General features: G+C 39.3%; 2 protein-coding genes and 1 long non-coding RNA gene across 19 annotated transcripts in view; 1 reads left to right on the forward strand and 2 right to left on the reverse strand.

The window, feature by feature from the left end:
- Positions 1–4,492, reverse strand: part of ABCA8 (ATP binding cassette subfamily A member 8) — a 66,241-nt gene extending 61,749 nt beyond the window's left edge. The window contains exon 1 of the mRNA XM_019732845.3: positions 4,175–4,492. Coding sequence (XP_019588404.3) covers positions 4,175–4,186 — 12 coding nt within the window. The 5' untranslated portion in view covers positions 4,187–4,492. The remainder of the gene's footprint in view (positions 1–4,174) is intronic.
- On the forward strand, positions 214–13,585 carry LOC141568796 (uncharacterized). Its single transcript, XR_012491989.2, has 3 exons — positions 214–349; positions 1,612–1,718; positions 13,454–13,585. It is a non-coding gene; the product is annotated as an uncharacterized LOC141568796 (long non-coding RNA).
- The window catches only part of LOC109448016 (ATP-binding cassette sub-family A member 9), a 50,809-nt gene continuing 37,370 nt past the window's right edge, over positions 12,940–26,378 (reverse strand). For all 17 annotated transcript variants that reach the window (XM_019732841.3, XM_019732842.3, XM_074319419.2 and 14 more), the window contains 13 exons: positions 26,282–26,350; positions 25,765–25,856; positions 24,447–24,567; positions 23,718–23,835; positions 22,510–22,601; positions 20,283–20,443; positions 19,833–19,908; positions 19,665–19,759; positions 18,626–18,745; positions 18,292–18,432; positions 17,104–17,183; positions 14,236–14,291; positions 12,940–14,101 (listed from right to left, as the gene is read on the reverse strand). In XM_019732841.3, coding sequence (XP_019588400.3) covers positions 14,000–14,101; positions 14,236–14,291; positions 17,104–17,183; positions 18,292–18,432; positions 18,626–18,745; positions 19,665–19,759; positions 19,833–19,908; positions 20,283–20,443; positions 22,510–22,601; positions 23,718–23,835; positions 24,447–24,567; positions 25,765–25,856; positions 26,282–26,350 — 1,323 coding nt within the window. In that variant the 3' untranslated portion in view covers positions 12,940–13,999. The remainder of the gene's footprint in view (positions 14,102–14,235; positions 14,292–17,103; positions 17,184–18,291; positions 18,433–18,625; positions 18,746–19,664; positions 19,760–19,832; positions 19,909–20,282; positions 20,444–22,509; positions 22,602–23,717; positions 23,836–24,446; positions 24,568–25,764; positions 25,857–26,281; positions 26,351–26,378) is intronic.

Consider the following 26,378-nt stretch of genomic DNA (forward strand, 5'->3'; position numbering starts at 1 on the left):
TTTCAAAAAGAGGTGATGATGTCAGTTCTGTTAACTTTGCCAAATATCACATTCACGTGATTACCTTGGACTGTTTGTCTTTTGACAAGCAGCCATTTCCTGCTGAGCAGTGGCATTTATACTTGGTTGCCTGGCCATATCGTATGATAGAAAACAGTCTTATAGAGGAAATCTACTATTTGTAAGTTTTTCTCTATTATGTCCAAGATGATTGTGGCTCATACCAAATTTTAAGCACTGTCTTGAAACCACGAGAGAGGAAAGAGTTTCATCAGAGAAAAGCTTCTCTCTACACAGAGCTCTAGACTGTCTGATTGATTTCGACTCCTTGATTGATATCATCACTTGGGTAATCGGGCTTTTCATTCCTCTGTGTCTTATCTTTATTCTGTTCAGAATATGTTCTAATCTCCCTCGAGACCTACTTTTGGACCTGTGAATTATTTAGAAATATGTTGTTTCATTTCCAAGTGTCTGGAGATTTTCTTGTTATCGTTGGTTATTGATGTCTAGTTTAATTCTATTACGGTCTGAAGATTTATTTTGTATGTCAAATTTCTTAGGACTTGTATTATGACCCAGGATATCATCTAGCTTGGTGAATATTCTACATGCACTTGAAAAGAGATGTATTCTGCTATTGAGTGAGGGGGTTATTACATAAATACCTGTTAGATCTAGTTGGTTCTTGGTGTTGCTCTGTTTTTATCTATTTTTGTTGGTTTTCTCTCCACTAGTTCTGTTGATTATTGAGAGAAGAGTATTGAAGGCTTTAACAAAAATTAGAGACTTTTCTTTTTCCTTTCAGAGCTAACAGATTTTGCCTCATATAATTGGAACTGTGATGTTGATGTAGAATTTCTGATGTGTGTGTGTGTGTGTGTGTGTGTGTGTGTGTGTGCCAGAATTGTAGTCTCGTGAAACTGAAGAATGGAGGCACAGACTGGAGAGACCAGAGGTTGCATAAGAGGACAGTTTATTAAAGCAAAGAGTTACAGCTCCCGAGTGGGAGGGAGTACCTGAAGCTGGGATGCCCACTAGCTAAAGCAAAAGACTTCTGTTTTTATTCTTTTTCTTGTATATCTAAGAAGAAAAGCTGATGTCTACTCGTAGAGTTGTATCAAATTCTCAGCCTTGAGGAGGCTTTTGTGAAAGCTTTTTGAAATAAACCAGCTGTCCTGTGCTAATGTTTCCTAGGGCTACGGCCTTGAAGATATGACTGTCCTTGTCTATTTTCCCAGGGAATTCCTGACTGCCTGAAGTCATGCTAACTAACCTGCCTCAGTGTTACGTACATACACATTCAGGATTGTGATGTCTTCTTGGTGAATTGGCCTTTTTATCACTATGTAATGTCCCATTCATCCCTGGAGATTTTCTGTGCTCTGAAATCTGCTTTGTCTGGGGTTGATATAGCCATTTCCACTTTCTTTTGACCAGTTGACCAGATGACTTCTCTATCATTTCAATATTCTTTGCTATACTTAAAATTTCAGTGAGCACATTAATCAGAACATTTGCTTCAATTCTTTGTTTTCTGATTCATAAATACTTCATAGATGATTGAGCCACTCAGTTCTGAGCACTGTGCCCTTTTGCAAATATTCACAGATCCGTGAACTTCAAACAGAAGTTTGCTGGATGCTTCCGACTTGGGATAAGATGTAGCAGATTGTGCCAGATCAATGTTTCTACTACAACAACTACAAAGAAGCCAGGTAAATTTCTTAACAGAAACCATGCAAGCTGATAGCAGCGGAGCCACATCAGTTTAGTACAGAAAGACATTAGTACACTTAGATTTCAAGTAAAACTGTCTACCCAAAATGAAGACAAAACAGACACTTTCCAGAAAAATAAAAATAGCACACAGAATTTGGCACACTGCAAAGAAACTGTTAAGAATACATGTAAACCCTGTAGCCAGTATAAATAAATAAATAAATACATAAATAAATAAATACATAAATAAATAAATCTAGTATGCCAATAGCAGAGATAAAGTGGTATACTAAAAATATAAAATAGTACATCTAACCCAACCATTTCAATAATTACACTAAATACAAAGAATGAAAACAATCTAATTGTAAAAGAGATTTCCAGACTTAATTTCAAAAGTGTGACATAAACGCATGCTGTCAGCATAAAAAAAAAAGCTAAATTTAAAGACCCAAAGATAAAAACTGAAACAGTGGGAAAAAATATACCATAGAAACCCTAGTCACAGGAAAGCAGGAGTGGCTGTAGTAATATGATTTTAAAAATTGACTTCAAGACAAGAATTATTGCCCGAGATAAAGAGGAATAGTTCCTAATAATATAGGGGTACTTCATTAAAAAACATGAAAACCTAAATGGATACAGATCTAAAAGCAGAGCTTGAAAATTCACGAATGAAAAACAGAACTGAAAAGGCCGACTTGTGGGTCTACAGTTATGGTTGGAGATTTCAACAGTTATATCTCAGTGCTTGATAAAATCACTAGATATAAAGGCAGTAGGTGCATAGGAGATTTGAACAACACAATCAAGCTACTTGAACAAATTGTCCCCTATTGAACACCCTAGGCAAATATATATTTACACACACGTATATATAAGTTTTTTTTTTTTTACATTGCACATTTAATACTTACCACAACAGACCTATGTTAAACCAGAAAACAAATCTCAATAAATTTAAGGAATATATTATAAAAGTGTACTTTGACCAAAAGGAAATTAAACTGAAACTAATATTAGTGATCTATCTGGCAAATTCACAAATAATTGGAAATTAAACAACATACTTCTAATAATCCTTATTTCAAAGAATATATTAAAGGAAAAATAAAATATTTTGAATTGACAAAAATGAAATGTAACATATCAAATTTTCATGAGAGGCAACTAAAACAGTACTTTGAGGACAATTTATGGTTTTATTGCTAGTATAAGAAAAAAAAAGTCTAAAATTAATGATCTAAGCACCCACCTTATGAAACTAGAAAAATAAGAGCGAATTAAACAAAAAAAGTAAATAGAGGAAATGAAAGTAGGTGGAAATAAAGATAAAGGCTAGAATTTAAAAATACAGGAAAAATAATAGAGAAATTTAATGAAATTAGAAGCTGATTAACTAGAAAGTCTGATACCATTGATAACTTCTCACTATACTAATCATGAGAAGAAGAAAAAAAGACAAAAGACACAAATTGCTGAAATCAGGAATAAAAGAAGATGGGCAAAACATATACCAGGTAATTAGAAATAAGAAATTAGACATAGCAATGATGATTCAGGATAAACATAATTCAAAGAAAAAACATTAAACATGATAAAAAAAATTTATGACAACTAGGATATCTACTCACCAAAAACCCAGCTACCAATTTTATAAAGCAAAAATTACAAAGCGACACAAGGAGACAAATAAGAGCATAAAAGTAAAATACTTTAACACACCAACTTCAGTATAAGATAGAGGAACTGGACAAAACATAGTGAGGCTACAGAAGATCTGAACAACATAGTTAAAAAGGTACTACTTACAGATATAGAACATAAAATTATGGTGTTTCATATAGATAGCTCCATGGATCTATTTTAAAAATTATCAACAAGGTACTGTGTGTAGCTAGGTGTGTGTGTGTGTGTGTTGCTTGTATGCAAGTATTCTCGCAACTTTTCTGTAAGTCTGAATGTATGTCAGTATATCATGTCAATATAAATAACCTGACACCCTGATAATAGAGAACACACCTCCTCTAGTGCACATGAACCAGTCAAAAATATTGATCCCATATTGGGTCACAAAAATGATCAAGTTCTGTATGAAATTAGAAATAGTATAAACAATGTTTCTCAGAAAACAATGCAATAAAACTAGGAATTAGTGGCAAAATTTTAAAAGGCATTCCACCTCAAAATTGAATAACCTTGAGTGGAAAGGGAAATAAAAGTTGAAGATTATACAAAATATAATAACATACTGCCTATCAGAATCAATGGCACATATTTACATAAGTGATTAAAGGGAACTTCAGAGCCTTAAATACTGTTGGTTCACAAACTTGGGAGCTTCCCAGGTGAAATCTAAAATTGGTCTCCATTCATGGAAGGCAAGGAGAGACAGAAGAGGCAGACCACTGCAGACTGGTAGGTGGTGGTTTTAAGAAGCAAAGGGACTTACAAGGCTTGTCATAGGCGCCACAAGTAGATCTCCACATTTGCTGCCAGGATCTTGAAGTTCATATTACCATCCGGATGGTCCCAACAACACATTGCTCTCTCAAGGCTGTGTCTTTGAAAATGGCTCCCACTTTGGTAATAGCAGGTGGAACCTATATTCCAAGGACAGAGGAGGGGAGGGGAGCCTCCCTTTGCCAGGAGCAGCAAGATGGAAGACACACATAGCGCAAGACTTGCGGGAAGTGGCACTGAAGTTTCCATGCCCTCCCAGAACCACCACTTTCCCCAAATGTCTACGTATTCACCCACTTGGAAGCTCTCTTAACTCATCCTTTTGGGTTTTTATGGAGGTTTCATTACCTAGTCATGATTGATTAAATCATTGGCCATTGGCAACCGATCCAACCTCCAGCCGTCCCCTCCTGGAGGTGAGAAGGTGGGACTGAAAGTTCCAACCCTTCAATCTTATGGTTGGTTCTCTTGACAATCAGCCCCCATCTTCAGGTCCAAAACTTTCCTCATTAACATAACAAAAGTCACCTTTACAGCTTTCATTATTTAGGGGGTTTCAAGGGTTTAAGAGCTCTGTGCCAGGAACAAGGATGAAGACTAAATATATACTGGGGGTGCCAAAAAAATGTACACAGGTGGACACTTTGGTCAATGTTGCTCAAGCAGCAGTTCCCGTAATCAGACGTGTCTGGACACTGATGGTAACCACCTTGAGCACCTCTTGTAATGGCAGAAGTCAACTGTGATTTGTATTCATCTTTTGTTATCAGTACATATTGAGAATTACAATTTTAATACTTTTTCCTTTTTTAAAATGTGTATACATTTTTTGGGCATCCTCTGTATATTTCTTACTATAAATCACAATGTCACGAACAGAAACACAAAGTGTCTTTCAAAGGAGGGCCTTTGGTGCATAGTAGAATATCACATCTTTCCATAGCTTCCATCGACAAATCCCATATAAATACACAATTTTCTGGGCCTCCTCTAAACACTTGAAAAGTAAGTGTTCACAAAAGGTCTTAATTGCAAAAGGAAATAGAGTTGTCAGTCTGAATTACCCCCAAAAATGTTATTTTAGAAGGAACATTAGTTTTCTGGAAAGTATACCAAGGGCATGGCTTGCAAAAATGGATCAGGGCTCACAGGTACAAAATTGGCAGCTCCATCCTGGCCTATGTCAGTTGGTGCTTAAGTCTTGGCATTTGAGAGAAGTGACCTCCTCTCTTGACCTCCCACCACGTTGGCCAAGAGCCATCCGAACAGTTGTCCTAGAATACTGTATAGAGGTAAGGAGTGGGTTTACCCTGTCTGAAGGCTTCATTTTATTCATGGAGCAGGATGACGCTCAGAGCTCTGCTAGTATTTCCTAGAGACAAAGCTCAGGTAAGATAAGCAGGGGTCAGTTCCAAGGGGAGGCATATAAGCCAAGACAGCCTCAGAGAGCATTCCTAGAGGTAGAACCTCATGGCTACTTAATGAGCCTGAGAGGAAGTCTAGGTAGAGGCAGACTGAGTAAAGAGGTTAGAAAGCCCATGGAGTGCCAACTGGAGGGAGGAAGGCAGTTTCCAGGACAAAAAGCACTAGGTTAGGGTGTGCTAGATGGCCATGGATTGCTTCTAGTCATGTGGACACTTTTAAAGGGATTCTGTAGGAGGGAGAGCTGGCCAAGAGGGTCACCTCCTACCTATAAAAAGAATCACAGCCCCATGAAGCATGGAGAACTGACTCCAACTCCCTCAGATTTTCTATCATGAATCAGTCTTGCAGTATAAATGAGTTCATTGAGCTGTCCCTCATGCTTACTTTCTTTTTTCATTCCCTGATTTGTGAATGTTCTATGGCTCATATCCAAATAAAAAGTAATAACACATAGACTTGTCATTATAAATTTCATAGTATGCTTCTAACTGTGAAGGTTCTGATTTTTCTCCTGTCACGTTGATGTTAACACCAAAAGAAAACTCTTACTGTTCACCATGAGCAAAAGACTTCACTACAAACTATTCTGAACAGCAGAGGATGTGGATTTGATATAATATCCATGTAATGGAAAACATATATTAGTCAATCTGACTGAACACATTCTATACAAAGAGTAAAAGAAAAGTATCTTACATTTACAAGAAAACATCATACATTTAAAAAATACAAGTCTGAGAGTGAGGCAGAGACAATAAAACATTTTTTAAATGTTATTAGTAAAAAAGTATCAAAATTAGAAAAAGGGTATCCAAAATGCCTGCAAATTGTTATGCAATAAAATCATATATACATTCATTTACGCATATCTATCTATACACTTGCAACTCAAGCTTGCAAATGCATTTGCAAGATATACTTAATTTCCATACGATAAATCCATTAGCAAATTTCCAGCTTATTTATACACTCATTTTTTTTTTTTGTCTCAACATGATAAAATACAGTGGTAAGGGGGGTGGGGGGTGGGAGACGAGGGTAAGGGGGATCAAATACATAGTGATGGAGGGAGAACTGACTCTGGGTGGTGAACACACAATGGGATTTATAGATGATGTAATACAGAATTGTACACCTGAAATCTATGTAATTTCACTAACAATTGTCACCCCAATAAATTAAAAAAAAAAATACAGTCGTACCTTGGTTTTCGAACGTAATCCGTTCTGGAAGACCGTTCGAGTTCTGAAACGTTTGAAAACCGAGGCACGGTTTCCCATAGAAAGTAATCCAAAATAGATTAATCCGTTCCAGACTTTTAAAATCAACCCCTAAAATAGCAATTTAGCATGAATTTTACTATTTACTGATACCATAGATCCATAAAATGATACACAATGCAAGTAATAAACACAATATACTGTACTGTAAAAGCAATAATAAACACAATGTAAAAATAGTACTGTAGATGATAAAAATGAAAATGTGATTTTTTTCTTACCTGCAATGATGATAGTCATGGTTTGGATGGGGGGGTCCCCTTCAATAATCACAATAGGTGCCTGTTGTTCAGGTGTTCTGTGGTCCTCTCCCATAATCACTGTAGGTGACTCCTCTCCTACCATTCCTTCCTTTGATTGTTTTACACCACTGACGCCTGGTTTAGACTCACTGGATCTTTTCCTCACTAAAAAATTTTAAATCGACATTTGCTTTCTCAGATGTTTTAAAATCTGATGTTTTAAAATGTGTCTAAAATGAGACATAGCATTATCAATGAAAGTGTTAGTGGCATGACTTATGGCAGCTTTATCAGGGTGATATTTTTCAACAAAAATGTGCACTTCAACCCATTTTGCACATGTCTTTGATCAGTGCAGTAGAAACACTTTCTCTTCCCTCCTCCTCTGAAGACAGTTCCTCAGTTGCCACCTGTTGCTGCTCCGTCAGAATGTTCTGAAGTTCTTCTGTGGTGAGTTCAGCCTGGTGATCCTCCACTAACACCTCCACGTCATTACTACTCACTTCCCAGCCCATGGACTTTCCCAGAGACACATTATCCTCAACACCAGGAGCATCCTCTTCAACATCCTCAAATACACGTCCAGGGACAGCATCTGGCCACAATTTCTTCCATGCTGACTTCATTGTTCTGAGACAGACCCCTCCATACTTTGTCTATGAGATGTAAGCAATGTAGGATATTGAAATGATTCTTCCAGAACTCTCTGAGGGTTAGCTCTGTATCCGAGGTCACCTCAAAGCACCTTTGGAACAGTGCTTCTTAAAATTAGATATGACCTGCTGGCCCATGGGCTGGATGAGAGGAGTCGTGTTGGGGGCCATAAACTTTACGTTGATAAAACTGAACTCTTCCATCAACTCGTCTTCCAAGCCTGGGGGTGCGCATTACCCATAACAAGCAGGCACTTCATTGGAAGGTTTTTGTCTTGGAGGTATTTTTTTACACTTGGCCCGAACACTTCATGAACCCACTCAATAAAAAATGGCCTGGTTACCCAAGCTTTGCTGTTTGCCCTCCACATCACATGCAATTTGCTTTTTATGACATAGTTTTTCTTAAATACCCTGGGGTTCTCAGGATGGTAGACTAGCAAAGGCTTCAACTTAAAATCCCCACTCGCATTCCCACAAAAATAAAGGATTAGCCTGTCTTTCGTGGGCTTGTGTCCTGGCAATGATTTCTCCTCCTTTGTTATGTAGGTTCTCTTTGGCATTTTCTTCCAAAAGAGGTCTGTCTCATCACAGTTGAAAACTTGTTGGGGAAGGAAACCCTCTGCCTCTACATAATCTTTAAATTCCAAAACAAATTGGTCGGCATCTTCTTTGTTGGCACTGGCAGCTTCACCATGTCTCACCACATTGTGTATCCCACTTCTCCTCTTAAACTTTTCAAACCACCCTCTACTTGCCTTGAAAATTTCACTCTCAGCACTTGTTCCAGGGGTGTTTTTGATGGGGTGAGCATGCAAATGTAAAGCTTTTTCACAAATTATGTTCTCAGAAATGCTGTCACTGGCCAACTGTTTTTCATTTATCCATATGAAAAGCAATTTTTCCACTTCTTCAATTGTCTGTGTTCTTTGTCTTGTGTTTTAACACCTCTTGCAACATTGGCTCCTTTAGTGGCTTCTTCATTTTTTAAGATGGTACAAACTGTAGATTTGGCAATACCAAACTGCGTTGCCAGATCACATACATGGACACCACTTTCTGGTTTGGAAATAATTTCCTTTTTCACCTCTATTGTTGTTCTGTTACTGATTCTCTAGGCTTTGCAGCTTTTATCCATTTCTCACAGCAAGGGGTGATTGGCAGAGGGCTCCTGAGAGGACATGAACACAGTCACGAAAATAAATTGGTTGCAAGAGTGCTCCTGAGATAAGATAAGCACAGATTGATTGCACACAGTCACCAAATAAGCCCAAATATCACCTCCGTGTTGCACGGGTGCCCAGGACTCAACAGCCGCCAGCTAGGCCTCAGGATCTTGCACTCAGCAGAAGCCACGTGACATGTTCGACTTCCAGGGGGTGTTTGAAAACCAAAGCATTTACTTCCGGGTTTACGGCGCTTGTAAACCAAAATGTTCGGTGACGGAGACATTCGAAAACCGAGGTACTACTATAGTTGCAAAAACTTTTTTAAGTTAGTTATTAACCCAGCCTTTTTTTTCCCTGGGGGATATAAATCAGCAGCTATTCCTAAACATTAAGTTAATTATTATAAAAATAATTACTCCAGAGATGTTTGGCATTTCTATATGAGAATCTTATTTGTAATCGCATGATACGAACAAGACGGAAAAAAAAAAAAAGATGAACTTACTTTTGGAAAGTAATCTAGAAGCTTAGTTTATCCATAGGTTTCATTATTTCCAGGAAAACAGTTCCCAGTTCTTCCTGGTCTCTACAACATGCATAGATGTAGACGTAAGCAAAACCAACTTAATCTCTGTGGCCTGGGTTTCATTTCATTTTCATGCCGTGACCACTGACCAACTTCACTGTCCTTAGCAAGCATATCAGAGCTTTCTAGTTGATGATTATCTGTGTTCCTTAAAATATAGCCATAAATGTTTCTGTCAGCAACAGCCAGGATGGTATGACAACCGAGATAAATATCAAATTGGTCATAGTATTGATTATAAGCAATATCCATCCCAAGACACCAGCAGGTATGGTGCCTGGTGCTACTACATTCTTTGTCCCTTTGTCTTGTCAATCATTACTACCCAAATTATACTATTAAAAAAAAGTACTGTAACAGCGATCTGATAGCAGAGAATAATTTGTGCAAAACTGCCGGGCCCTTTGTCTGCTCTGGCCCAATTTTCCCCTAAGTAAATAATCCTACAATAAATTCTGTCATATTCTATGGAGTTGCCTGCTTCGTCTTTCCATCTGAAGATACTTTCTCATTACGGTGGCCATTACACCTTTGCCCCACCATTGGACATGTCTGCATTATGGTTGAACTGTTTCCCAGCTTTGAAATTCTCATTAAGATTGCTTTCTAGAGAGAGCTTGTGATTACAATTCTCTTGGCCGGAGAACACTGAATTTACCTGACCATTCTCAGCCAAATTGCTTTTTTATTGACCTTCAGCCAATTACTACAGCAGAGAACTGCCAGCTATACTTGGTTGGCTCGCTATGCCATATTTAAAGAGGTAGCTTACAGAGGGAATCTACTATTTATAAACATTCTCTTCTATGCCTCAGAAGAAAGTTGTTAGTTTCAAAATATGAAACACTACCTTTATACAGTAAGAAAGTAAAGAGCTTAGTCAGAGAAAAGCCTTTTTTCTCTACTCAGGAATTCTGGACTTTTCCATGTTAATTCAACAAATCTAATCAGGATTTGAAAATTTTAAAAAGCAAATTCTGGAGTCTTCTCTGCTTCCCGCATCACATCTTCCTTCCCTATTTTTTTAATCTCAAGAAATAGTACCACTTTCCACTTGCACAAGATAAAATATAAGAAATCTCCTTGACTTGCCTTCCCTCCCTGCCCCAACACCCCCTCACACACAACTTTGCCTCAAGATGATACAATTCCCAAGCAGTTGGTTTCAAGACACATAATTCTAAGGCAATGGGGGAGATTTGGAGAATGTTATAGACACTTTTGATTGTCACACCACGCAGGTTCAGCTTGCTACTGGCATCTAGTGGTTGGAGGGCAGTAATGCCCCTGACAATTCTACAACACACAGAACAGCCTCTCTCCCCCCACCCCAACAAGGAAATTATCCAGTGCAGAATGTCAATAGTGCCACTGTTGAGAAATTCATGTCTAGTTTAAGAATAAACCCAGTATCATTAAATTTATTTATTCATAATCACTATAATTTTTCATTCATCTTGTTCTTAGAATAAATTATTCTTACCTTCTATTAGGTTGGTACAAAAGTAACTGCAGTCTTTGCAATTATTTTTAACCTTTTAAACCACAATTACTTTTGCAACAACCTAATACTTCAAATACTGCAAGCATTCACTGAAAAGACACTTTGTATATCTAAATTAGATCATCCTTTCCTAGTATTTTTACAATATGAGGAAGGGTAGACTCATCCAAAAGCATCTTGGGTGAGATTGTGCCCAAAGAGGGATTTTGAAGAGAACACTTGCAAAATATTTCCAAAATTTACAATGAGAATGCCATTTCAAGACAGCAATTTTAATCCGAGATATTAATTTTCTTGCTTTGAAATTGCTGTGAATATAACTCAATAAATATCAAAACAAGGAAAGCATTTATATTAGCAATGACAACAGGAAATTAGGATTGTTTGGCTACACGCTTCAAAGACAGTGTGGTGGAGACAAATTGAGATCGAAGGAAATATCAACTTGTTCCAAGTCAGCACAGATAAATAAATAGGAAGACAATGGGAAGGGGTCACTCTTGCAGAATCCTGATCCAGGCAAGGGCTGGGGCCAGGCAGCTTGGGATAGTTCAAAGGTCTTTGGCAGTTGCATCAGTGTCCTATTCGAGAAATATTAATACTTACTTCAGGTGTTTGTCCCACACCTTTCTTTGCATGATCTACTATATTAGTCAGTGTAGTTGTTAACTACCTCTTTTAGCAACCGCACAATCTCAGTCATCTCAGTAGCTCAACACCACAAAGTGGTTTGTAGTGGTGCAGTTTCGGGTTTTGTTTTAGAGCATGCGCGGGTGTGTGTGTTTTATGTCTCAGTCCTACGCAGTCCAGATGGCTCTTCTAGGCAGTGCATCTCCAAGTGGTGACGCAGGGACTGGAGTTAGTTGCCATCTCAGAGTCCCTTATTTCCCGACTCATAAATGAGAAAAAGAAATCGCACTAAAGATCTAACAGGAGATTGACATTATGGCCCAAGAGTTGCAGACATCATTTTCTATATTCTATAGTCCAGAGCTAGTCATATCATCCCAGATAACTGTAATCAGGCTGGAAAGTGAAATCTTCCAGTCTGTTCACAAGGAGAAAATGGGATGGGTGAGCATTGGCAGGTCTCTCCCTACACAACATACAAAAATTAAGTGGGGCCATTATTACCTCAAGATTCTTTGTAAAGATGTCGTACCAGTTAGAGAGGAGAAACCGCCCCAGCAGTTTTCCAGATGATTCAACAAGAGGGTAACTGCATGTCATCTCCAAGTGCTTTCAGAACAATATAGTCAACGGTAATTAAGAAATTAAAAAAGGAGGGGGAAAGGGGAACAAGAGGTTCAAATTTCTAGTTATAAAATAAGTAAGTCATGGGGATGTAATGCAGAGCATAGAGAATATAGTCAATAATTTTGTAATAATATTGTACTGTGTCAGATAGTTACTATACTTTTATCATGGTGATGACTTCTTTAGATATATGAATGTTGAATAACTATGGTTCACACCTGAAACTAACATAATATTGTATGTTAGTCATATTTTGATTAAGAAAACAATTATATTGTGATAGCTTTGAGGCAGTGTTTATGACACTAATTGCATATAAAATATAACAAAGTAATAAGTTTTGGTGATTTACATAAGGATAGACCCTTGAGTTATACCAAAACACATAAACTTTGGAACACTTTTCAAAATTGGATATAAGACATTTATATTAAAAAATTCACAACTTGGTCATTTGAACTTACTACAATAATTGGCTATATTTAGGCTACTTACCACAATAATTGGCTATATTTTGGCTGTAAAAACAGTTTTTAGCTTCAAATCCTTGTATCATTCTAGTTGATACCATAACAATTAGAAGTTGATTGTATTGTGTTCTTTAGTTTCTCTTCCCAAAAGATAACAAAAACTTCAAGTTGAAGAAATGTTCTTTATACCTTTATTGCAACCTTAACCAATATTTGATAACTTCTTGATGATAGTTTAAATTAGGTGGAATCAGACAGACCCCTGGGATTGAATTCTAGGTCCAGGTGACCTGTAACTTTGGGAAAGTCAACTTCTGTAAATATCTTTATTTATATGCCTGTCTTTGACATTTATTGCTGCACATCAAATTACCATAAACTTAGTGTCTCATGCAACAATAAAAGTAGCAACAACAACAATAAAAAGTCATCTAAATATGAGTATACAAGTAGATTGTGTTGATTTTAAGGTGTCTATAGAGTCACCAGTTGAATAAACAATGACATATAAAGACATGAGAAATTAAGATTTATGAAATTTTAGCTTTGCCTAAGGGTAGACCCTCGCATTATAAGAAAACATATGAAATCACAAATATGTTTCAGACTTGTATATAAGATATACTATATATATTTTCAACTTGATTATTCAAATTCTTACTGCAATTATTTATTTTAACAGGTTTCAAATTTCCTTTATAGTCACAACAGGTGAAACACGGACTCTACAGTCTAAACTCTGAAAAATGACAGAAAAGGAAAATCAGTGAATTAAGAAGAAATAAGACCAAAAAAAAAGTGAATTCCAAAAAGCAAATACTGTGCTGCTGTGTAATCGACTCCCTTTCCCCTAAAATCAGCGTTGTCTTTACACTTTAATCAAAGAAACAAGAAAACATCCACTATTTTGAAGTGCAGAGGAAGAGAATGAAGCAATCTCTATACTGTTCTAAGAAACATAAACAACTCCATAGTAAATGTCTTTTTTTAGCTTACTGCTGTATGAAACATGGGACGTGGTTGCTGGTCACAGGCTGTCCGATCTGGCTTCCTCACTGCTCTCACTGACCTTACTCCTGAGTCCCACTAGAAGTAATATTATTGAGAACAATATGACATGAGTTTCAAAAGCACCTTGTACAGATCTGAAATAAGGTATATTAACGATATCAAATAGTATTTTAAAAAGAGTGACAAGCTTAAAGAGCAACATAGACTAGGTGGGGCTTCAAGGCTCTTCATGCGGGAGCAGCTTCCACTTCACTGAGAGATCAACCTGGTCTTCATCAAAATCTTCCAGCTCCTGCTCCTTGGAGAGATCTAGAAAAACCTGAAATGGAGGAAAATAATTAAGAGAAAGGGCGGCTGTCACACTGCCTCCTGGAGCTGCAAGTGCGTGCAGAGAGCATGCATGTTATTCATTTATATTCCATGGAGGATAGAAAATCACTAAAACGCACCCACCTGCTCCAAGGTGGACTGTGAGAGGCTGTACTCCTCCAGGTCGAAGTTCTGTTTAACTGCACAAGGAAGAATGTGTATTAGGAATTCATATATCTTTTTATTCAGAGAGTTTGACCAAGTCATGTATCAAAAGTACATACAACTGGATCTTAAACATAAAAGGTAAGGTAATAAGCACTTGTGGCCTAAATATGAGGATGCAAATTCACGACCTAGTCCCATAACGGATAGAAATACTCTCCCGCTGGCTTAGAATTTGGGCAGAGGCACAAGACTAGAAAAAACATAAGGGGTTGCAGAGCACCCATGTGGGATAAGCTCAGGGATGGTTCCCTCAGTGCTGGAACATGGCCGTGCACCCCTCTACCTCCGTCCTCACGCTTCTCCCCCCTGCTGTCCATTCCAGAGGCTGATTGAAGGGGCTCCCTCTGTGGGCTCCACCAGTGGCAGCCCAGGGGGAGGGACAGAAGAGAGGGGAGGTCAAGGCCTTTATTCCCTTCACACCCTTCCTGACACCAACTGTGTCCCTTGATTGAAAGTCATTGCTTCTCTCAAGGTGGCAAATTCTACATGACTCTACCCCCAGGTTTCCATCACTGCTTCCTCTCTTAGTTCCTTTGGACCTAAGAACGGTAACACTTCTGCTGGTTTAGCATCGAGGGCTTACACTGTTCCTTGTGCCTTTGTGCCTTATAGTCCCTTTATAAACAAAATTTCCTCGAATTATCCTATTTTGAGTTTACAATGTGTTACCAATCTGGATTATGACTGAGAATCCAAATCTGCAGGTACATAAGAGGGAGAAATCATAAGTGGAAAGGTAAGACTGGGAAGCAAAGTTATCAGATTGCTGTGGTGGGATTGGCCCACAATTTGGGGACACAAGGATGGGTCCTTTTAACTCATGTCTGGAACTGCGTATAGAAAAAAAGGTGTGCATGGTTGACAGTCCTGCACTTTCAAAAGTTTGGAAAAGCAAAGAATATGCATGTTTCTCATGGACTGCCAAGTGGGAGGTATCCTTAGAGGACCTCCTCGAAGGATAAAGAGATTCCAAGAAGGGGCCAGGGACAGCCAGGTGTTTACTGGAGACCAAGAGGAGGAGGCATTGCCCACCCCAGCAGACTGTGGTCAGAGGCTACAGACGGGAGGGGAGAGGGAGTTTTCAAGGAACCCTCAGAAGCACCCGATGAGAGAAAAGACCAGTGCTTGTTCATCTCTTCACAGGAGGCCCTAAAGCCGTAGCACAGCTCTAATGATCAAATCAAGCTCACCTCCCCTCCCCTTACATTCCACCCTGGAGAGGCTTAAAGCATCATTTTATGAGTAGAGGAGGGAATTGGGTAAAAAGAGAGAGAAAACTATCCCACCTTCCTAGCTTCAAGTCTTCACATCTGAAACAAGGAGGGGGCACGTGATGCCCCAGGTTTGCTGGGTTTGCGGGAGTTTGCATTATCTAAAAGTGGTCTGGTGGTCTGGAAGAATGAGTGTATGGAGCTACAAGGAATTGTTGCGAGGCATGCATTTTTGTCGGCCTACCTCATGATTTCAATAAATATCTTGCAGCTGAGAGTGTAGCTATGTCTAACTTAACATTTGGACAACAACAACAAAAATGCTAGCTTACGTTTCAATATTTTGTATTTTGTGTAATCTTCACGGAATGGGGTAGGAAACTGATAAAAAGTTGTTCCCCCCTGCCCAGTAAGAACGTCAGTTTCAGCAAATTAAGCACATCGGAAGGAATTCAAGGAAGGAGGGAGCATTTTTGAAAGCAGAAACATTAGAAGGCTCTTAAGAAAAGGCAGCATTGTATTGCAGGGAGGCAGCCTTTCTGGAACAGCTCCCTCCCTGCTTCTAAATTAGTTATAAAGCCTTTCCTGTTGATCAGAGCCCGCGTGGGAATCCTTCCCATGGGAATGATGCAAAGTTGATCAAAAGGCTAAAATGGTCAGTATGGAAAATAGACCCATAGACCATAGAGTGAAGGTTACCAGCAGAATCAGAAAGTGAAAAGGAAACCTGTCTGGGGAAATCTTAACACATTGCGTACGGATCACGAGAATCTTCACAAGGGATTTAAACCCCGCCGTACGCAACATGTTAAGTCTTAACCTTGTCTCAAGGGGAAGAATCTCTTTAAGAACTAGGGTGCCTGGGGCTTCTAATGACAGACGAGAGGCAAAATATGTACAGACCAAGAAGAGGGGAAAGGCATTCAGCTTTTTATCAGATTTCATACAGTGGTGTGAGAGGCAAAACTTAGTCCATTAGAGATTGGTACAGAGTGCAAAAATCAAAATATTAGCTCAGAATCTAAGCCTAGAGAAGAGTTATGGCTTAGCCCAGTTCTACTGAGAGGAACCTCTTATCATCTAATGCTATCGTCTAACCCCTCAGTGTCTAATGCTACAAAGAGTACAGAGACCAAACCCAATGTGCATCTTTCTGTTTGTATGAATTGGTGGACCTCTAGCCCCAAATGCCATTGGCCTCTTCCCTCGAATGAGAGCCTCATTAGATTAGGACAGGGTCTCTCAACTTTGGCACTGATGACACTTGGGGCCAATCATTCCTTGTTGTGGGAGGAGGCTGACCTGTGCCTTGTAGGATATTTAACATTATCTTTGTCATTGACCTATTATATTAGATACCAGTTGCACCCCCCACCCCCAACTCCACCCCCAGTCATGGCAACCAAAAATATCCCAGATATTGCCAAACCGCCCCTAGTTGAGAACAACTGGATTAAAAGTCTTAATAACTTATTTATGGTATAATACCACAATTTTATGTTCATTATATTGGTTTTACACAAGATCTGAATTCAGCTGTTTCCGAGTCTGATCTCTAAACAGTCGCCCTTACCTATCTCCAGTTTGAAGAATGCCTGTGATAAAGGTTGCACATCCTCCACAGGCAACTTGTAGACCATCAGAGAGGAATACCTGCAGGGAAAAGAGTGAGACTGAACCCCGCGTTTCCAGAACACACCCACCGACAGGCACATGCCTAAAAAGGAGCAACAGTGTCGTCGGTAATTCGTTTACGTGCACACGTCTGTATAGAGTTGGAGACAGCCACAGTGTGAATGCTCTTCGATCCACAAGAAGTCAACTTACTAAAAGCAGAAACATTAGAAGACGTAGGGAGGCTCCATTTCTTTCGAGGGAGGAATGGGAGACAAAGAGGAAGAAACCTGCAGCGCCTATGTCTCAAGAAGAGAAGACGCAGGATTTCTTATCCTTCTTTCCCACTGAGACAAAAATACCATTTAACTCAAAGGAACCAGGTCGACCTGGCTTATTTCACATTATCTAACCTACCTGAGCCTCAAGTGCTGTTACTGAAAATAATAAAAATGCTAAGAGACACCATCTACTGAGCTTTGACTAATGCCTGGTACTGGGTGTGGGCTTTATACTGGTGATCTTGCTTAATTCTTTCGCTGTGCTAATTGAGTTCAAGTTTGTTTTTTCAAAATGTGTCAGAAATCCACAAAAAAGTAAAAAATTGATATTTTGACTATTTTTTTTTGCATTTAATAATAACAATTTGAGCTGCTTTGTATATAAACATTATTTTTACATATAAAAATTTCCTATTGTTATTCATTCTTGAAAAACACAAAAATATAGAGAAATGTACATCTGCTTTCCTAAACTTCCTTTCTGGAAGTTTCCATCCGTAGCCAGCGGATGGAAATATTCATTCGGATATATCCAACTGTTGCGGCAAAATAGTTTAAAGGGGGTAGTTTTACCTGTAGAAAGGACCACTGAGATGAACTAGGTACGTGCACACATTAGTACCTGGCATATCATAGAGGCCCCTGGGAACACTAATTCTCTTATAAGAATCAGCTTCCAAATAAGCACTTTGTTCTCTTATTTCCCTCCTGGGGTGTCCCTTGGATTGGGGCCTTTCTCTAGCAGTTAAAGTACTCATAATCACCATAAAGTTGTTAAAAAATGAGAAGATAAAGTTTTTATTTCTCATCACCATAACAGGAAAACAAAACAAAGACCAAAATAAAACAACACCACCTGTGTTTACCTGTCCTGCCGGGCAGCCTGGGGGAAAAGCCTCAGAATTTCGGTGTGGAGGGGCTCCACTTGGGCCAGGGTCTTCACCTTCATCTCCAAAAGGTAATCCTTGCCAAATTTGCTCTTCAGGTGCTGGATCGAACCGATACACCTGGATGGAGGAGGATGAGGTCAAGCAAGGAAAGGGTTGAAAGCTCCCACTAGTGATTTTTGGCCTCTGGAGGCCAGGGCAGGGCCAGGTAGAGCCTGAGCAGCCCGCCTCTCCTGCTTCTCCCAGGGATAACTGTGTACAGGGAAATGTCCCCTGTTCAGGGCATACTAGGGGTCCAAGCGTGGGCACCCACCTCAGCCTTCCGGACACCATGATGGCCACGCGGTCACACACGGCCTCAGCCTCTGCCATGTAATGGGTGGTCAGGAGGGCACCCCTCTCCGTGTTTCTAAAGGTGGCCTGGATCGCCTGCCTAAAGTTAGGTCAAGGGAACGTTACTAGCGGGAATGCTCAAGATAATACGAAAAAAATGGAAGGAAGTTTCCACTGGCACATAAGAAACAATTAGTGAATTCAAAGTAGACAAAGAAAGGATTTTGGAGGGACAACAGGCATGGAACTAACCAAACAGTGGGTTAGGGTGCATAATTCAGAGCCTAGCTTGGGCTGAATTTAGAGAACGATATTGTTCAGAAAAATGCTGAATTTCAAGAACATTTATGAGAAGGCAGTAAGGAGAAAGATAGAAAATGAGAACTTATTTAAAGGTACCCTGTTTCCCTGAAGACCTAGCCAGACAATCGGCTCTAATGCATCTTTTGGAGCGAAACTTAATATAAGATCTGGTATTATATTATATTATATGACACGGTCTTATATTATAGTAAAGTAAGACTGGGTCTTATATTAATTTTTGCTCCAAGAGATACATTAGAGCTGATTGTTTGGCTAGGTCTTATTTTCGGCGAAACACGGTATGTGAGTAATAACATATATCCTAAAGTACCCAATGACAAATTTCAGAATATTTCTAAAATAATTCAAGAATATGTTTTGGAGTTGAAATTTTTTTCTCCCGTAAGAATTATGTATCAGGTGATGTTGCCGAAAAATGTAAAACTTAACATAGATTTATATGATTAAGTACAAAAACGGGCCATGCATACCCAAAAGATCTAAGATGAAAATGAAATTCTTAGGGTATCAGATTACTGGAATATCTTTCTCTCCTCAATAAAAATTGGCTTCGATATGCTATCAGATTTTTTCCCCCTTCATATTGCTTTTCCTGATAATGCAGCTGTCTTTCACTTTATAAATAAAACTGTTTTGAAAGTCAGTTGTGACAGGATGAATAAATTCACTTTGGGTTGCTCATGGTGTCTCCTCACCACATCTGCTGCTGCCCCTCGGGGTCCATCCCGGTGGACGGCTCGTCCAGCAGCACCACCGACGGGTTTCCGAGGATGCTCAGCGCGAAGCACAGCTGGAACGAGAGGAACAGCACATCTGGCCCCAATCTGTGGGCTGCGCAGAGTAACACCGAGCCCCGCCCCTACCTTTCTCTTGATTCCCTCGGATAAGGCCTTCACCGGACGCCTCTGCTGGTCCTGCAGCTTGAGCGCATCCACCAACCTGAAGGACACATTGAGTCAACCCACATGTCCCCTGCACAAGGTGTGGGAGAATGGGCAAAACAGAAGACTACAGTGGAGAATTCTTTTTAAGAGTATTCAGAGGGATTTTAAAATTGAAGCCATCTAGGACCCTGTATGGCCCTTTCATGGTATGTAAACTCATATTTTCAGTGATTTCTTTCCATATTAAGAATAATCAATGAACTTCTTCTCTCCATGTTTAACGTGATAGAAAGCAGCACTGAATTTGGGGTCGAGATGACCAAGTCTTCTCCCACACACAGGGAGCCATCAGTTAGAATCTCCCTTCCTTAATTCTGTGCGAAGCTGTCACATCCCCTAGCAGAGAATGGGAGTGTCTCCCCCATGTACCGTGTGATGGCTACGGCAGCGTCCGCTTTCCTCAGCCCTTTCACGGCCGCAAACACCTCCAGATGTTCCCTCACCGTCAGGTTGGGCCACAGCGCGTTCTCCTGAGGACAGTACCCCAGGAACTCCAGGGGGTCCCCTTCGCTGCTCCCTTTCAAAATCACCTACACAAAAAATTCAGTCTCACATTCTGTCCAAAATGATGTGTGTGTGTTAGTGAGTATATTTCAATGATGTCCTCCTCTTAGACACATGGTTGCCAAGAGTACAAAAGTAAATAAGGAATCGCTTAGCTCTGGGAAAAGATCACAGAAACTCCATAAATCAAAAGGCAGCTATTCCACATTGTTTTAGCCCTCTATTATAGTTTAGACTTTATTATCAAGTCCATGGCTGAATTTAAGTTTGCTTATTTGGTTGTTCATTGTTTGACTTCATTCATTGATCCAAACATTCAAAGGGACACATACTTATTGAAGATTCTGTTTTCCCAATGGTAAAATGGCTATAACTGTAGAATGTGTTTCACAAGTTTATTGTGAGGATTAAATAAGGCAGTTTTTCTCAATTACGGGTAATCCTCCTCCTGGGGGATATTTGGCAATGCCTGGAGTCATTGTCACAACTGGGGTGCTACTGGGATCTAGTGAGTACAGGCCAGCGACACTGCCATATTGCCTACAATGAACAAAGAGTTTCTCACAATAAAAATGATCTGGAACAAAGTATCACCAGTACCAAGCTTGAGAAATCCTGAACTAAGGTAATAAATGAAAAGCACTAGTCTGGCACATAGGACCCAATAAATACATGATAGCATTTATTACTTTTATGACCCAGATACTTTCTATACAATAATAATAAGAGGAAACGTGCACCAGTGCTTACTATGTGCCAGAATCTAAGCATTCTGTATGTTTTGAATGACTTTATCCTTAGCAAAACCCAATATGACTGAGGTGTTTTATCATCCCCGTTTTGCATATGAGAAAACTAATATGTGCATAGAGTTAGAAACTTGCAGATCATACCACATAAACCTGGGAGGTGAAACTAAGTCTACCTTCAGAATCTAAGCCCTTGACCTCGATGCTACATTGTCTCTGCTCAATACAAAAAAGGAGGGACCTAGTTAACCTGGCCCCATAGAGCTTTCAATCTAGAGAGAGAAACAAAATAAACAAGTAACACATCCATGAAGGAAGTATAGCTCCTGCTTCATACTTTCAAGGAAATAAATGTGCTGACGAATAAAAGGGAGAATACAGTTTAGCTCCTTGTGTAGTCAAGGGTAGGGATTTTGGGAAGTAAATTTCCAGATGATGAGCAGAGGATAACCAAGCACATGAAAAACTAAGAAAGGGCACTCTAGCCACAGGAAAAACAAGCCCAGAGACCCTGTGGTGGAAAGACCACCCAAGACCAATGTGAGCAGGGGGAGTGGTGTGAAAGGTGGTCGATAGAGTCCAGATCTTGCAGGGCCCTTCTGTGGTGAAGGTTTTGAATCAATTCTAATGAAAGGATTATGAGCAAGAGCGTGACGTGACCTCATTTGCCTTTTTTCAGGACTATGCTGGCTGCTCTGTGAGGCAAAGGTGGAAATGGAAAGACAATTTAGAAAACTTCTATAACCATCAACACCACCGTGACCCCCTCTTCATGAATACTCCCTCTGACCTTAAGCTTCTCTCAAATATCAATAGCATTTCCCCTTCACAGTGGTAGTCCTTTGGACCTCTGTCCGTCATTTCCCCAACTCGGCCTGGACATCCCGCCAAATGGTATACACACTGTTCTAGTTTTTTCTCTGGAATATAGACAATGACTAGTTTTTCCTCTAACCTAAAATCTCTATTTTTCTGAATAAATCCTGAATCTTGGCATTCAATTCAACAAGTTCTCAGGATATATAAGTTTACAAAACAAAGATCTCTGACCTCCAGTAAAGCTAATGTTTACCTTTACTTACCAAAATAGTTCCTTTTAATATCTTGATTTTTCATTCAATAAAAGGCATAGCATAGATTACATGTAGCTCTTTCCAGCATCAAATAACAATTCTTGGAATTAAAGCGAGAATGTTTTATTAATCCTCTTCATTCAATGCATAAATCACAGTGATTAATAGGGAAGGATCCATCTATGTATTTTTGAGATTGTCATCAGTATTCAGTGTAAAACGTTTGGTCTGGGAAGCGTTAATGAGCATATTACTGTGTATGGTACTGACCTGCCCTGCGGTTGGTTTTGTGTCCCCTGTTATCATCTTAATCATTGTACTTTTACCAGCTCCATTGTGTCCTAACAGACCGATAACTTCACCTGAAAGAAAAAGGTCTGCTCAGAATTGTGACTGCAAGTAACTACAATAAAAATAAAACCAAATACTGAGGCAGGTTAGTTAGTATGAAATCAGGCAGTTAGACATTCCTTGGTAGACTGAGCAAAAATGAAAGACCTGTACCAGGCAAAAATATCCTCAATCATGCTCTGGGGCAACTGCGTTGTTTCAAAGGTCTCCCCCAGGCTGAGCAGTAGAGCAAGTCTGAGAAATGCTGTATCCATAGAAACCAACATTCCAACATCCCCCTCCCAAGGAGAAATAAAGTCATATAAACAAAGCGTTTTGCCTTAGCTAGTGGGCATCCCAGTTTCGGGTACCCCCTCCTGCTCGGATCTGTAACTCATTGCTTGCTATAATAAACTATCTTCCTGTGCAACTCTCTGCCTCTCCTTGGGCCATATATCCATTCTTCGGCTCCACAAGACTCCGAACCCAGCATACACTAAGGAACATCCTACATCAATACTATTTGAGGACTCACCATATACCCAGCTCTAGTCAAATGTGCTATGCACATTATTTCACTTATTCCTCACACACACACACAAACCTGAGTGTTATTACTGCCTTCCTTTTACAGGTGAGGAAACTAAGGTGTGAAGAAGATAAATAACTTGGCCAAGGTCATGCAGCCAATAAGAGGCTGAGTGGAATTGAAACAAATTTTGATTCCAAAGCCTATTGCATTGTACAGACACTTTCACAACATGTGCAGTTAGGAATGAAGAGTGAGCTACTCTACCCCAGTGAGTTCCCTGCTGTGTAGTATTCCCTACTGTGAAATGAATGCTACTACTTAAAAAGCTCTACCATCCTTCTTAACATAAAGACTGCTTCCTTTCTCGTGGTGGTTGTAGTGGTTGTTCTTTTGTGTTTCTTTTAACAGAACAGACATAACTGTCATCTCACACAAAGAAAAACCCTTTTTCTAACTGAGGCTTTTAAGCAGGATAAATCAGCAATGGCCTGCTAATGAGCTGGCTGCCTTTCATGTTTATCAATGATGGCCCCAGATGTGGAGAATAGCATTCCTTTCAAAAGACCTCATCTTCAGAGGTCAAAGTGGCTCTGCTAACAGAATTACTGTTTCCCACCTTTTTTAACACGGAAAGACACATTTCTTGTGGCCACTTTTTTCTTCCTCTTGGCAAAGCAGTTTTTCTTTTTCTGCAGGTATTCCTTTCGTAGGCAGCTGGCAATGATGACTGGATTCTGGAAAGACAAGTAAATAGCAACAGAGCTTTATTCTTACCTTGAAATGAGTGAGTCCTCCATACTCCCTCCAACCAAAGCTTTCCCTGTGCAAAATCAGTGAGTTGAACCAGCTCTTCCTCTAGAAACTACCATTTTAAAATGAACTCTCCCAATCTATATTATTGCAGCAAAAGGACATTTCCACTGAATCATATGATTTGTGCTTGCCCTTCCTCAGAAAATAGGAATACAGACATTCATGAGATGAGTAAGTCTGTTAAGACACACACACACACACACACACACACACACACACACACACCTCAGATGAACTCCTCTGCATTGCTTTAGTTAATTTATAAAACTCATAAAGTGTTTCTTAGGTTTTGTGATAGTTAGCTTTACTTACCAAAACTGTGACCCTGAAAAGTAAATTAATGTGTGTGTGTGTGTGTGTGTGTGTTCTCTTATCTTTGCTGGCATGGCATATTTACTGAAGTCAAGTAATGAGCTATATGTGTAAGGAAGAAAGAACCTCAAAGTGTTTTTTCAAAAAGTAAGATTAGAAAGTTGTTTGCTTTATCTGACAGACAACGTTATTTGATGAAGAGCATTTTTAGTAGTTCTACCTCATCAGAGTCTGGGACAGTCACGGCATTTGCTGTTTTAGCTCTTTCCATCTGGACGTCTTCATTTTCTCCTTCTGGTTCTTCTGGGTTTGGAAGAACATCATGGTTTCTTGATGAAATTCTAAAATCAAAGCAGGTTTCCGGTTGAAAAACTTGTAGCAGAAATAATGAGCTCTTTGTGTACTGCTATCAACTATTTGAATCAATTGCGTAACCGGGAGCACAGCAACCTCCATTTTTCTGCTCTCCACCCTCTGCCTTGCAAACAGCCATTTCCATCAATGATTTAAATGATGACACTTTTACATCATTCTTGCTTTTTGCCTAAGTTTTATTCTCCTTGTTGGTTGTGAATTCCTTTTTAAATAATAAAATGGAACGCACACTCTGGTCCAGGATTTGGGGGCAGGGTTGTATGAGAAAGGAATCTAGGAACTGTAATGTTGACATAGATATTTTGGAATTCTGAAGGCTTTGTGAGAACAATGGATCAAAATATTTGGAATCAGAGATGTGTCCTGGAAAATCCAAGATATACTATAATCACCTGTTTCTTAAAACTGTCATTTCTTGGAAATTTGTGTCAGAATCACTTTCCTGACTGCTACCAATATAATTCTTTCCTTCATCGTCCCTACCACTGATTACTAATAATCCTGTCTCTCTGCCGCATGCATCCCAAATTGCTGCTGTCAGATGATTTCCTAGGACATGGCTGTCATCTCGTCACTCTCCTGCTCGACCAGCTACATTAGATGTGAGCTTGATTCATATTTTGTGAGTTAGGCAAGGTTTTCAAAGCACACCTGTCTGTTTCCCATTGTGTAATTTGCAAAATCTTCCCTATTCCAGGACCCTCCAATATCTAGCTTCATTTAAATTTTCCATTAACCTCCCACACAAGCCTTCAAGTTCATTCCAGCTGCCTTCTTGAACCTATAGGAAGGTGGCATTTATTCCAATATTTGTCCGTTTGCTCAGACTCCTCCTCCTCCCCAGATTGGCTGTACTTCCTCAATTGCTTACCTATACTTACCAATATTTTCAAGATACTACCTCTTGTATATAACTTTCTTCTGGTACGTCAGTGAAATTATCATCTGCCTTAATCTTTCAGTGTCTTATGTGTGCTAATGTGCCTTCTCTCACTAGATTGTAGCTCATTGAAGTACCAAAAATTATAATTTTGTATACTACACAGTTCCTTAAAAACAATCCTGTACAGTATTTTTACTCAATTTAATTTAAGCATGTTAAAATGTCTCTAAACAATGAATATTAAAATAAAAACATGAAAATCTATTTGAATTCTCTCAACCTGAACACAGGATCCTTTCTCATTGATTTCTTCCGAAAGTTCATTTCCAGACATCGTAGAACAAAAAGGAAAATGAGAAATTGAAAGTAAGGCTAGGGGGAGAAAAAAATAACCAAAATTAGCATCACCATGAAAACAACAATTTCAGTATTGGAACTGATTTAAGGAATTTGCTCATATGTAAAAATAGATTTGATAACATGTTCACAAGCTTGAAAGACAAGGTATTCAATAATCTATGAAGCTCTCAGAGGGCGTTTCACTGCTCTTCACTAAAACCGTGACAGAAATAGTCACAGTAAGTTGATAACAGTACTGCTCATGCTGTTGAGAGTCTGAGCTGCACATTGTGTAGGATGGTCATTATAAAAATAGTGGTCCAGAATTTGAAGCCTTTGTTGGTGTGTGTGTGTGTGTGTTCAGATGCTTAAAGTGCCAAAGTTAAGATTTGAATTTAATGCAAGCATACAAATGTGTCTCCTCATGCAAGGACATTTAAATACAAATGTCTTCTTACAATTAGCAACGCCAGAAATAAAACATGATGTTCTGAAGCTCCTAAATATTCCACAGCATCAGGAGAAATCTGTAAAATAAGGGAAAGATGTGTTTAG

The sequence above is a fragment of the Rhinolophus sinicus genome, chromosome 12 (genome assembly GCF_057876585.1).
Source record: "Rhinolophus sinicus isolate RSI-liver-muscle chromosome 12, RSI-T2T, whole genome shotgun sequence".
Lineage (NCBI taxonomy): Eukaryota > Metazoa > Chordata > Mammalia > Chiroptera > Rhinolophidae > Rhinolophus > Rhinolophus sinicus.